Genomic DNA, 14,346 nt, shown 5'->3' on the forward strand with positions numbered 1-14,346 from the left:
TCCCCTTAGCATTCCCTTTGTGTGTGTGTGTGTGTGTGTGTGTGTGTGTGTTTTTTTCCCCTTTTGGTTTATTCTGAGTTTACTTTGAATTGACTTGTTTGGACATTTTGTGACTTTAATTTGCACCGGACATTCTTGAGTTTGTTAATCCCTTTTGTTTTGCATTAATTGGGTTAAATTGTATTGTTTTGTGAAACTTTATTTTGTAATAAATCATTTTTACTTTACACTTTTGCTCTGGACACATTTTATGTTACCGCCCCTGGACCCCTAGACCTTGGGGCCATAACACTCAAGGTGATGCATCAAGTCTTGCTGGTGACGACTGTGACTGTAGAATACAGTAGAAGATTTCACCTGCAGATGAGAATCTAAATGCATAGAAAAATGTATTGCTTAAGTGTGGTAAGTTTATCAGTGAAACAATAATTTAAGGCAAAAGTTAGTAGATGGTACATTTGTTTGGACTGTTGTCTTGCAGTAGTAAAGTCATTTTATTGAATCCTGGCTTGAGGTCTTTCTGTGTGGAGTTTGCATAGCAGGCGGTGTTAAGTCAAGCAGGATCCATGGGTTCTATTGGATTCTATTCACGGCCCAATGACATGCATGTGAAATTAGCTGACCTCTCAAACATTCTGAGAGTACTTGGAGAACATCAATGAACAAAACGGGATCATAAAGTAACACACCAAGCAGGTCAGGGAAAAGTTATCAGCTATGTTATGATGAAGTCCACCTACCATACTGAAATATGATGGTGGCAGCATCATGTTGTGGGGATGCTTCTAGTCAGCAAGGACAGTGGAACCAATTTGAGTTCATGGGAGGTTGGACTGAGCTAAATACAGATTCCAGACCAAACTGCTCCATGTGGATTGTTGTGACAAATGTTGTGACAAATGATTGGCCCCCCCAGTAGCCTCCCCTGATGATTGACATGTAACAGCACCAGGTCATTCCTGTACATTATTTGGAATCATTCTAAGCCAACCTAATATCTAAAGAAGAAAAACAATAATAAATATATGAAAAGAAAATGTATAAAACTTTATATAAGTCGATGTGATTACATAAATAAACAGATTTATATCAGGCGCGATACCAGCCTCCTTTATAGTTGTACTCATAAAAACGAGCTGACATTGATCTCCTGGATGTTTCAAATGTGCTGCGCTGTGGTGCAACTCAAAGGCTAAAGCACTTCATCCCTGGTGGTTGTAAAACACCAATAAGTTATTTACTGATCCTCCACACAAAAAAAAAAACAAAACAAAAAAAACGAAGCGAGGCCGACAATGTTCGTAGTTTGGAGCAGAGGTTGCGCTGGAGTTTTTTCGTTGTCCGTCAAAGAAAAAAATTGTTTTATTTCCAATTTGTTGTCATCAAACAAAACATTTAGTATTTCTCTGCGAGACCGTTTTTGAAATCAGGTAACATTTCACGAAATGATTAGAAGACGGCAGAACTCTGATCGTTTCCTGATCCCGCATCACTTCCCTCGGCCTGCGGGAGAAAAACCCCGCAGAAGCGGATCAGCTGCTGGTCGCTCCAAAGCCTCTGGTTCGTTAAAGCGTCCAGATCAGAGATGATTCTCTGACAGATATTGTTCTTAGTGTGATTAATAATGAGCTCCGCGATGTTCTCTGTGCGTAAAGTTGAAACTTCCTGCGCACCAAGTGTCAGCTGCGCTTGATCACAGTCTGGACATAAACCAGCGGACTGCTCTCTGTTCTTATCAAGACCAGGGTGAGGAGGGAATCTGACATATTAACTCAGTTAAGTTTTTACTGGTTTTGTTTTTAAAACACCATTAACTTAAGCAGTGTAACTATATTTTGTATATTTCCCATAACACATAAAGCAGATAAATGCATCTAACTTTTTCTCCGTATAGTGACAAACCACTGACTGAGGCTCCAATAACTTATAACAAATGAAATTAAACGACTCCACTTAAATTACCATTAATTCTCCCGCTGCGGTCTGAACGCTCAGCTTCACAAATTCTTCCTGGTCGCATCTGCAGAGAAATCTGCGCTGGTTCAACGACAGTTGGATCTGTCTGAGCCAAACCGAACAATTGAGCTCTGAGAGATTTTTTTTTCTTTTTTTTTTTTTTTTAACCCTGTGCGCGGTTCGGGCGTGCGTTTTTGCCAGGATTTTTTACTTTTATTTTTTTTGCATGGTTTTGCTTCTCCAAAACGGACAGATGTTACGTCTGCCGCGCTCCTTCTGAGCATCGCTCTCCTTCTGGGTGAGGGGGGGTGGGGGGGTAACATCTTCAACTCCATTTGTTAAAACTGCAGGGCGAGTTAAGTTTAATTCTTCGCAGCGTCAGCATTGGTTGTGCAGCGGACTGCGCATGGATCTAATTAACTTCTGCACCTTTATTTATTTCCTCAAAATAAACTGCTGGCTCCTCTGTTTAGACTATAAATGGATTACAACAACGTTGCATTGTCTTTAGTTTTCTCTGTTCTGTACTGGAGACTGGAGTTAAAGGCGCCATTTCAACTAAAGATTTGCAATGAGCTTCCTAACCAAGGTGTCCTGTCCATCATTCTTCAACACGCTGTCAGCTCCCGGTCTGAAAGACGCATTTAGTTCAGTGTCCATGAGATGATATTCAGAAAGGATTCTTTCATTGATTGATTTTAGTTGCCTCTACGATGAGATCTTTGCGTAAAGTCTGTCATGTCTCCATGTGAACCAGTCAAAGGTGTTAATTAAAACCTGTCAAATGACAGAGGGGCTTAAAAAAATAACCAAATATTCAGTTTGGTTATTTTTTTAAATTACATATATATATAATTTTGCCCCCCCCCAGTGGTAGTCCTAGCCCCCCCTTGGCCCCTCCAACTTTAAAAGTCTAGCTCCGCCACTGTGCTTAAGTAAGAATGCCTGATAACAGATTAATATACTTAAAACTTGGCATTACAGAGGTTTTTTTTTTTTGAGTAATTCTTTCTAGATCCAATTCCAGGTTATTCACCCCAACCAATCTCAAAACAAAGTGAGTTGAGGGATTTGGCTTTGGCATCAATTTGAATGTGATTTATTTTTAAAGAGGTTTGTGTCTCTTCAAAGGAGGGTGACTGAGATTGCATCAGACTCAGTCACTCTTACTCACTTTCCACACCTTACTTTCTAAGGTGTGGAGAAAAATTGAAAAGACCGGCAGGACGGCTCAGAAGTGTGATGTACACTGGATGGAAAACAGAAGCTCAAATGGCAGCAGACATAAGACATGTCCTGGTGGACATGCGCAGCCCAGAAAGTTGAAAATGCTTTGCATCCACATGGTCTCCAACAGTGTCACACTGTTCAGACAGAACACACACTCTCTCTCCACCCAGACATCTTTGTTAATATCAGACTTTAGCTCTGGTTTTGACTCCATGTGAGTGGCGTTGTGCACTCAAACTAAGGTGAGTGTGTTATTGGGAGGGCGGGGAGGTGGGTAGCAGGCGGTGTTAAGTCAAGCAGGAACCCTCAATGTTGCTAATTTATTTACAGATTTAATTAGATGGATAGAGCCCTCACTGATATAAGAAAGAGAGGAGAGATGTTGCCAGCGTTACAGCACTTTAATTATGGTAGCAGGCTCCTGATCCCTGCGCTCTGCTGTCTGGGGAGCCAGTTAATTAAAATCCTCATTATTTTACTTTTAATTAGTTCCCCCCTCTTTTGTTTCCTTTCACCATATGGCCATGTTCCGTGGTCAAATTAACGTAATTGAGCTAATTAAGCCGATCACTTTAATTATTCAAAGCGTTCCGATTGGCCAGGAGAACTTTTCTCCCTCTCCCCTCCCTGACATTCCTGAATGAGGCTCTGAGTTGAAAAGTCGCCCTCTTTGTCATCGTGCTCCTCTGCTGTGAATTATTGCTGCAATAGCTCAGTTCCTCCGTGTTCCTAGACTGTCTCACGTTTCACTACCACACAATAAAGGGTATGCAATGCAGCTTTGTGGCTCTCAGGGTGTTCAAAGACGATTCTGAAATATTTGGAACATTTAACACACTATGGTATTTGCTTCAGCAGTCATCTGGCGCTTTAGATTTTTAAGTTTCAAATAGCTGTAGCAGCTTAAGAGGCTTTTAGAAGGGTTGTCAACACAGTTCAGATCTTTCAGCAGCATGCTACCAGCCGGATGGTGTTTTTAGTGGATGTTAGGGAGAGTGCAGTGCCTGAGGGTGGATGATCCCTGTCTGTCAGCATTCTTCAAGGGCTAAAACACTTGTGAAGTGTTCTTTGACTGCATCATTTCTTCTCAACCTGCTTGCTTGCTTTGTTTTAAGGGAAGTATCTGACTGCAGGGCCCATTACTCTCAGGCCATTTCCTCTTCATTCATTCTTGTCTCTCTTTTCCTAGCAGCTAAACCTAATGTTAAAGTTGACACCTATTTCTAACAATAACAGTTAAATTCTATATTACTTATTAAGCTCTGTACAGCTATGTTAAAAGGATGGTTATGAAAAGATGAATGTTGTGTTGTACCTACCTGCTATTTGTGTCTTATAATTGTGTCCTAATAAAATAAGTACTACCTCTATCAACCATCAATTTATCCCATTCTTAAATTGCAGTCAGGGGCCATACAAAATCAGCCCTGGGGCCACACTGTGGACACCCTGATGTAGATTAACCAAACTGACTGGCTGCCTTCTAACAGTCGCCTCCTCATGTTTGTTCTTGACCTCTGAATCTTTAGTGTGTTTCCCAAGAGAATAATAATAATGTAAAACAAATCTGGAAGGAATTTGAAAAAGATGCTTGCAGTGACATTGCTCAGCCTCTGCTTGTAACACTCTTGTTGGTCTGTTGGGGACCGCAGTGGTGACCTGTGAGTCTTACATCAAATAGTTTGCAATCCTGCTTACCTTTTATATAACCTGGCACAATAAAACTTACCGACCAGTGGTTTTAATGATATAAACATAAATATTCACATGAAAGACCTTACGTTGAAAATTTCAGTTATAGATTATTTTTCTTGGGACATTTGTTAATCAAAGTTTCCTTTTTACAATTTAATTTACATTTAGTAACAAACCAATCACAGAGGTGTTGTGAAGGCCGAGGCATCTCCTGGTTCACCATAACCTAGACTCTTCCACTCACACAAAGGAAGGCAGAGATGTTTGAACTTTATCACAGAAAGGTTTAGCAAAAAAAAAAGAAGGAAGATTCGCTGGTCTTCTTTCTCTTCATCATAAGCACATAAAAATACCCCGGCATCTTCTCAAGTCTTCACACGGTGTGAGGTGAAGGAGCTTCGGCAATTACACTCATGCATGTGTTAATATAATTAATTAGCATGAATAAACACTTTCCTATGACACAGGCTACATGATGAACCACACACCTGCAGAAGCTCTGATAAAAGACAACGCCTCGTGGCAGAGAGCTTTTTCATGAGACCTGCTAATTGGCATGTGAAAACGGTCTGGCTAATTAGGAGAAGGCAGATGATGCTTGATTAGTTTGAATGCAAAGTGTAACTTGTGGTGCGTTGGGACTCAGGAGTGTGCCGAGGTTGTATTTTTTCACCATCACTATACAAAGATAATTGTAATTGTGATCATTTACATACGTTAATGAATTTGCGTGACGCTTCTTGATCAGACGTGGAATAAATAATTGATGCAGCATCAGCCTAGACCATGACAAGTGGGACGGTTTGAAATAGCTAAGCGCATTAAAAGGGAAGTTTGATGGCAAGCCGCACACCCAGGCAAGGTGTGAAAGTAGAGCAGATGCTATCGCTTGGTTTCCTGCATGCAGCTTGCTCTACCGCCGCTATCACACAAAGATTAAGTCGCAACCTCGGATGGTATGCTGGGGCTTTAACGTTTGCACGCAGCAATAGAAAGGCACGAAGCTGAATTAGGTGCAGCTCTTGGAAATCATTTTCAGAAGCCATGCAGAGAGTGGCACAGACCAAAGGGCGCTGTGCGACCAACCAAGCCGGGCTGTGTGGGAGCTAATTGAAACAAGATAAAAAGTAAATACATCAGATTGTTTCAAATGCCCTGGCTGTTGGGGAGGGGGAGCAGGGTTGGGGGCACTCCCTTTTAATTAGCCCCCTTTCAGATTAGGCTTTATTAGAGGCAGCCAGCCAGTCAGCCACACAGCATATGCCCCAAGATCAGGCTCCCAGGAGCTCCAGTAGCACAGATACAGGGCTCATGCTTAATTGTTTCTGTAAATGGTCAGAGCTCAAGCCCCCTAAATCCATTCCTCGGGGTAATCAGGCATGTTTTCACCATACAGGGCTAAAGAGGGCGAGAGAGAGAGGGAGAGAAACATCCACCATGCCAGGTACCAAGCAACACAATGGTGCACTAATGCCACAATGACCTCAGGTCGCTTCGTGACATGTTACAGGAAAATTGTTTTAATAGGATTTTTGTTTTCATACCCACAGCCCCCACCCCACCACCCATAAACACATTACACAGGCATCTGATAGAGAAACTGTACAGAAGGGAAACAGTAAAACCATCACAGCTATATTGCACGTCTTTGTGCAGAGTCTGAGGCGTGGATGAGCCGTTTATGGTGAGTACAACCCTGGATTACATCATCTAATGGCTCCCTACAACCAATCACTTTCAGTTACACAAATCATAGATGCCAGTCTCAGTGCTTGGATCTCATGATCAGCTAGAAAGATTTAAAAAAAGAACAGAGGAGGAATAATATGACATGGCAAATGTAGTTCAGTCACTTTCTCTAAGTTCACAGCAGTCCATCACACTTCTGCAGTGATGACTTTTGTTCCCTCTGCGGTTTTATACAGCTTTTCTGAGTCACCATTTTCCTCCAGCTTTGTTCAGTCTTGAAGGAGACTTTTTGCCACTGCAGCCCCCACATAGTCTCAAGTCTTTACACAGACCACTTTGCCATTGAGTGTTAACAGAATGGAGATGCTGTTCTATAGAAAACCTCTGAAATAGCGAGGGAGAAGACATCTTACAGGAAAAAGTGGAGCCTCGCTGGGAAAAGTGAGACTGGAGGAGGAGAGTAATGAGGCTCCCCAACAACAAGTACAACAGCACCAGTAGCAGTGGAGGAAGAATACATGGAGGGAAGGAGAAGGCTGAGAAGGGAAGGAGACGAGGTCGCTCTGGATTCTCCCCGCTTAGCATACCTGGAGACGGGACAGGAGAAGGAGGAACAGGTCACAAAACGCAGCAATGCTAATCAGTAAAGCTCTGTGATTGGATACAGTCATCTTTATTTAAGCAAGATTAATTCAATCACACATAACATAAAATGTAGAAATGTGTTCCAAAGAAAACCATTTGAAGTTTAAGATGACAGTAAACAAACATTTTTTCCCAAAAGCAGCTTCCAAAAACATCCATAAAAAAAAGGATTTCATTTACAAAATAATGGTAATAATTGAATATTACTTCTGACTTTAAGGGTCAAGTAGCCACTTCACCAGTTTGTACCCTCAGCAACAATTTCATCCCTCCATTCCTTGACTTTGTAAACAGACAATGTGGTATCCATTCGTTTAAACAAAAGTGGTTTATTGTATTTTCCAGGTCATCAGACTTATGAAACATGACCGCTGATTAAACCCAAATGAGGGGCACATGATTGATACGAAAGTCATGTGGTCGCTTTTAATACAAGAGGCTGGTGCTACATTACCAAACCTGCAAAGGAGCAAAATGGCAACGAGGACAAAATACAACCCAGTGTTCCAAATAAACGCCTTGCTTTAGATAAATGACTCCTGCCAGAATGGCGCAGCATTGTGAGATCAGTACTAGTTAGCAGAATAACTCTGCATCAGGTCAGGATGGAGGACTATCTTTTGTTGTGTTAAAATCTTTCATTTGAACCAGTGTTAGAGGTTAGGGATGACATTTCTTTGTAAAATATAAAGAATGAATATGTGAAAAAAAAATTAATTCAGTGCCAAATTATGTTCCTTGATGTATTTTCCAAACTCATGTAAAAGTTAGTTTTTCGTTCCTGGTCGGTGGTAAAACTTGCATTCGACAGACTTTTCTTTCCCACTGGCGTTAACTTAATGTCTGTTAGTTTTCCCTTGCTGCATGGGTCTGAAGAATCATCTCAGTAACCCTTTTATTTACCTTCTGGTCCGTCAGCACCGAGCTGCTCTGAAGTGGGGCCAGGTGGCTGTTGTGCAAAGCAGCGCCAGGCCTGTCATGTTCGCAGAAGATTGTACCGTTGATGTAATGGAAGCGATCCCCGGGAATTAGTCTGTTTCTACAGGTGGCACAGCTGAAACACTGCAAGGGAGTATGGGGGGGAAAACAGAGTCTGAATGAATAATAATAAAGTCAGTAAATATATTACCAGCAGAGCTTCATCGTAAATTAATCAGAAAAAAAAAGGAAACACCTGGTTTGCAAAGTCAGCCAAGGTGAATCAGAATAAATCAGAATGTCACATAAAATATAACAACAATAAGTCCGACTGGTTTAAGGACTAAGGGAGGGAAAAAAGGAAGACCGTTCCTTTTGTGTTCATACTAAGCGTGTCTTCTATGTGGCAGGAAGCAGGAAGCAGGGTGAGGTGCAGATTAGGGATTTACCTTGATGTGGTAAACATTCCCCTGTGCCCTCATCACCATCTCGTTTGCTGGGATGGACTGACCACAGGCGCTGCACGCCCCAAACAGCCTGGAAACACACAAACACACCGCTTTGCTTCGCTGTACGACTACTGAAACAATCTAAAACAGGCAGCACCGTCTCCTCTGCCTCCTTCTACTCCTTCTTCTCACTTGATGTAGTCACTGCGACACAGAATCATGCCCCCTTTGCTGTAGCAGGTGGTGCCGATGTCCCCCAGCTGGGCCTGGCAGCAGGAACACTTAAGGCAGCGTGTGTGCCAGTAGCGCTCCATGGAGAAGAGCAGGAAGCGGTCTGCGATTTTCCCCCCGCATCCGGCACACGACCTGGGAGCTGGTGGGACACTTGACGCTTGGCTGTTCACCATCTTGACGGGCCCACTGGCTCCTGGAAGAGTTCAAACAGGTTGATCACTCTATTAGGTTTACTTTACAATGATTAAACTGAAAATACATAAAGTAAGCTCATCTTCCTGTGAGAACTGTTTTATTACAAGTTATAATGACTTGCAAGGATGACTGGAAGGGATTTCTTAAAATTAATGGCAGCAAGGATTTAACCTTTAACCTTAAACATGAAAAGCATTCCAAATGACTGATATTGCTCCAGTGAGAGGCTGATTTACAAACTGATACAGCTTTTAATATTTAGCCTAATGTCAATCAGTAAATGGTCTAATGGAACACAAGAAAAAGCTGTGAACTAAAATGTATTATTATTACCACTACTAACAAACCAAACCGGAGACACGGGTTTTGCTTGTGTTTATGGCCAAATAATGGAGTGTTTTCTTTCCATGTTAACAGTATGTAGCTTTGAAATGTATGGAAATTTCAAAGTTTATAAGGAGTGCGAGCTCGTAGAAGAAGCTGCACGCTGGAATGCGCGCGAGGACTGAAAACAAGAGACAAGAGCCGCGTTACCTTATTAGGACAAAGCGTTTCCTTCTTCCGTCACAACTTTACAGAAACTGGAAAAGTGTTGAGAGAACCTATGGTACGGTCACGGGTGAGTTGCTTTAAGATTCCACATCCACAACTGTACTCACAGACTTCCATATAAAAAATGAGACAAAAAGGACAAAATATATCAACGAAAAGCGCGACAGCGTTGAGAACACGGTGACGCGGTGGCGGCGGTAGTTCAGCTGCTTCTCCGTGGCATCCAGCTCTGCGGATTCAGAACTAAATGTAACTAGGCGGAGGAGCCATGCCGCGGCTGCTCTCCTCTCTTCCAGCTGCCTGTCTTCAACAAGCCGTCCTCTTTCCACGCATCTGACAGCGACTCTATTCATCAAAATGCGCAAGGGGCCGTTTAAATGACCAAAAAGGAGAGGACAACCTACAGAATGAAAGCGGCAGCCAATCAGAAAGCAAGAGGCGTGTCTACAGTCAAAATGATTTGTAGGTTTATAGTAGCCGTTTAATATGAACTTTACATCCCTTAAACTTGGCTACATGACTTTAGTGAGACAAAGTAAACATCTATTAAAAATTATCTAAAGGAGAGGACAAGATTCAGAAACACGATGGAAAGTTGTTTGAATCGTTCCAGTTTAAAACAATTATAAAGTCAGTGAAACATTTAGTTCTAATTTTATTGCAATTGTATTAATGGGAGAAGGAAATGTTATTTTTCCACCACACTCAGCAGCACTTATCTGACCTTTATCCTCTGTTTGACTACAAAGCTAATATATAGAGAACAATCACTGGTTATTTGCAACGCATTGTTTAAAAATAGCATTTCTTTCTTTTCTTTGACTTGCTGGGTTTTGTGAGGCACCCAATGCGATGCCTCTGAAACACATCAAATTGTCTTTTCATGAAACATGTGAATTGCTATGGCACTTATGGACTTAATGCCTTTTAATAGATAAGCATTTTTAAGTGTCGTCTTCTGGAGGTCTAACTGTGCCTATGGTTTTCAGTTTCCTCAGCTCTGGAATCAACTCCCTGAAAACACGAGATACACAAACTGTTTATTCCTTAACATCAAAACTGAAAACATTGTTTCCTGCAGCTTTCCAGTAAATGTCAAATATAATTTTATCAGTTCATTCTCATCATATTGTAGGTTTTAATTTCAAAGCAACACAGATTGCTTTGAAAAAATGTATATCACTTTTCATCAAAATTAACTGCAAAACAACCAAATTTGGCTGGCTTATTATTATTATTATAAAAACTTGTGCATTTGTCTCAAATGAGTATGGGACAGATTTGTATACTTTTATGTCCTCATTTTTTTAAAGTTTCTTAAATGCATGGAAATTTTCTATAACAGGGATGAGGCAGAGCTCCACTTTAATAAGTGATCAGTGTTGGAGGAAGCTGAAGCCGGTCCACACAGTCTGGCTGTCAGAAGGGGCCAACAAACACACAAACAGCTGTACGTCCTGCAAAGCCAATCACTAAACAAGCTACTATCCATTTTCTGCGATACAGAGAAAATCCACAGATGTAATTGCGGCTTCGTTACAACAGTGTTAACTAATAAACATTTTTATTTCAATAATTTCTTCTGCAATATGTATGAAGGTGTATTAGAGCCAGGCTGTAGGAATTTTTATTTAATTACAAGAACATAGTCTACTAGCAGAATAAAGACAATTTTACCTAATATTATGATGTTATTCTCTCATGTTTTTCACAGCAATAACATTTCAAAAGACTTAGCCTGGCCCTAATATTTTGTCATAGAGCAGACCTGAATTCAGAGTCCAAATAAATAGAAGTAAAACATGCTTGTCAAACCAGATGGTGGCCTGGTTTGACATGGTGAAACCATGCCCCCCCCAAAAAAAATCCAGGTTTTCCAAAACATTAAATCTTCAAAGATTTGATTAATCAATAAAATTGATTTATCGCCCAGGCCTAGCAGAGTTTCATTTATAGGTCCAACATGAATCTTAAAACATTAAGGATTGTTTCAAGAGTGTTTCTCTTCTGTGATGCAGAAAATTCCAGCTGGTGGAGCAACATGTTGCCTTCCATGTGACACCTTCACATGTTTTTATGGTTATCACTTTAACACAAAGCATTACGTTAAAATAGTATTTATTTTAATTGTCTTCCTAAAGTCAGAAGGAATTACAATAATGTGAGAACTTTCTTAAACTTTGCAGATCCTCCATACAACATAGACAAACTGAATGAAGCAGCAGTCCCATGCCAGTATCATGGTGCTTATAGTGTAAGCTAATTTGCAACACTGGTCCATAGATGGACTTTTCTAAACACTATATCTACAGCAGGAAGTGGAGCAGCATTAATGGAGTAAAATAATAAAAATTATATTAACAATGTAAACAAAGTCATACACATAAAAGGATTAAAATAACAATTGGAATATAGCTGAGGAACCCGTGGCATTGAGGGCCATGGTTCCATCCAATCTATCTGTACTATTTACATTTTTGTGAGAGACTAAGGATAAAATTGGGCATCATCCATCTTGAAAGGTAAATTCTAATTATATACACATTAGAATTGGTTTTATGCTTTGAATTGAAATAGAAGGTTCCTGAAGTGTTACAGTTCCCTATTGTTGCCTCTAGATGGGAGTGAACATTCCCAATAAAACAATCCCACATCCAGTGTATCCTAATAATGAAGGCATGCTGAGTGAAAGAACTCCCTGATAATACCCAGAAACCTCCAACAGAACCAGAACAATGACATGTGCTCATCTGTGTCAACCTGGTGTACTGTAATAGTGTCTTATGTATGATATGGAGGGCGAAGTGCCAAATTACAATAAAAATAACTACCTTTTATTTGTGCATTTACTGTAATTCAGCACTGTTCACGCTCTTTATTATGATTCCACCTGAGTTAGTGGTTTATGTGTCAGCATAATGAGGGATCAGAACTCAAGGTCCCCGTCTGTGTGGCTGGTTATTGTACTGGATACAGTCATCACTGTCAGTCTGTATTTCTGTTTTACTCTCCCATAAACAAACAACATGACATTTCAATGTGCTGGACAAACAAGTGAATATGATTTTGATGTTAATTGTGCTGTTTATTAGACTCATGGTGAGATTTGTGAACATGTATTTGATTTTATGAATTTTGGAATTACTCTCAATGTTGATTGTCATCTAAACATGTTACCTTAACAGACAATATAATGTTTGGGCTGGATTAAATAAGTAAACATGAAGAGTATATAATAAATAAATAGCCAATTTTGGAAAATATTTAAGAAAAGTCCATTGTCATTCAATATGCAAACTGGATTAAAAAAAGTCCCTTTACTGTAATAATTAATAGTTGTTTGATTTTCATGCAGATATGTTTCTTATATGGTTAGTTGATTGTTAACTGGGTGAGCAGTTCACACTCAAAACAATTCTAACATGTTTGTTTGGCTTAGCCTGAGGTCGAACACGGTAGGCTCCTGTCTCACTTGCTGACTTCAGTCTTCATCCACTTTCACTCTACCAGATTGTATTGCAGACTAACAATCCAGGGGAAATTTTCCACAGAGTGTCACTATAGCTTCCAGCCATGTTTTATTGAGGTGTGAGAGGAACTCATACAGAAAGGACCCAGACCTAAAGACTAGTCAAAGTCAGGACCTTTCTGCCACAGGACAACTGGTGCACTGCCCCCACATTTATCCCTACTTAAAGGGGCAGTACTGTGTGTCTTCCAGGCACACAGAGACATTTAATAGCACATTTAAGTAACTATGTTACATTCATTCTGAGGAGGAGCTAGGTCCACTCTGGTCCACCCTGTCATTTTAAGTTGAAAGGTTGCCATGGGGATTAAAAGATTTCTCAAATATGCATGGAAGAATAAAGACGACACTCCAGGCTTGTTTTTGATGGGGGGAATAACAATGTGATGTAGCGGTAAAAAAAAGTTGATTTTACATAACACTGGCCCTTTAAATGGCTAAAATCACACACAAGGGTCACATCAATGAGAAACAGATCTTCTGTATGCCCTTTGATAAACTGCAAAATTATGTTACATTTGTTTACTTCAAATATGCAGTTTAAAAATTAATCTAAATATTTGTTTTTCTTAGCATCTACTGTGTTTGTCCTCAGGAGGCGTCTTGGTCTTCCCATCATCATGTCTGGAGTATTAGTGAAATTCACTTAATCCTGGTCTCTGACGATTACTTCTCTTTGATTTTTCCTTCCGTGTGTTGCTACATGAATCTTACAGACATCCCCCTGTAGGAGTGATGCTGTAGAGTAGCAACTTTAGATGTGGCAATGTTAGTTTAGTAATACCAAATTGAAATGTGGTGTATGTGGATGTTGGGGGACTTAAGAGTTTAGACTTAAGATTGTTTTTTTAAAAGGTTTTATTGGCTCTTGTGACCTTTATTTGATTGTGAATTGAGAGGAAAGAGGGTAATAAGAGAAAGGGAAAGACTTAGGCCTCCTTATGTGGGTTGTGCTAAACCCCTGCGCCATCACAGCACCCCAAGGACTTAAGATTGTTGTGAAATTAATGGGGAAAAAGAAAAAGGATGATACAAGTCACAGCTCTCCAGCTGAGATGAGGCTTTACTTCAGTGAAACTAACATGGCATCAACTTAGTCTCTACTTCAGGAATTAGGGCTACAGAGAAAAAAAAAGCACTTGAATTCACCAAACTCCTGGAGAGCCAGTCTCAACCAAGCTGTTTCACAATTTAGCCGTTTTGGTCAGGCACAGAGAAATTAACAATAATTAGACAAAAATCAATAATTACTTT

General features: G+C 40.4%; 1 protein-coding gene across 1 annotated transcript; it reads right to left on the reverse strand.

The window, feature by feature from the left end:
- Positions 1-6,385: 6,385 nt before the first annotated feature.
- On the reverse strand, positions 6,386-9,924 carry lmo4lb (LIM domain only 4-like b). The gene is made up of 5 exons (XM_015006581.2): positions 9,546-9,924; positions 8,775-9,009; positions 8,583-8,670; positions 8,119-8,277; positions 6,386-7,157 (listed from the first exon to the last, which is right to left on the reverse strand). The coding sequence occupies exons 2-5, from the start codon at positions 8,987-8,989 to the stop codon at positions 7,149-7,151; spliced, it is 471 nt and encodes a 156-aa protein (XP_014862067.1). The 5' UTR covers positions 8,990-9,009; positions 9,546-9,924; the 3' UTR covers positions 6,386-7,148.
- Between the last annotated feature and the right edge of the window lie 4,422 nt (positions 9,925-14,346).

The sequence above is a fragment of the Poecilia mexicana genome, unplaced genomic scaffold (genome assembly GCF_051168715.1).
Source record: "Poecilia mexicana isolate PSO_F unplaced genomic scaffold, ASM5116871v1 scaffold_9, whole genome shotgun sequence".
NCBI classification, from domain to species: Eukaryota; Metazoa; Chordata; class Actinopteri; order Cyprinodontiformes; family Poeciliidae; genus Poecilia; species Poecilia mexicana.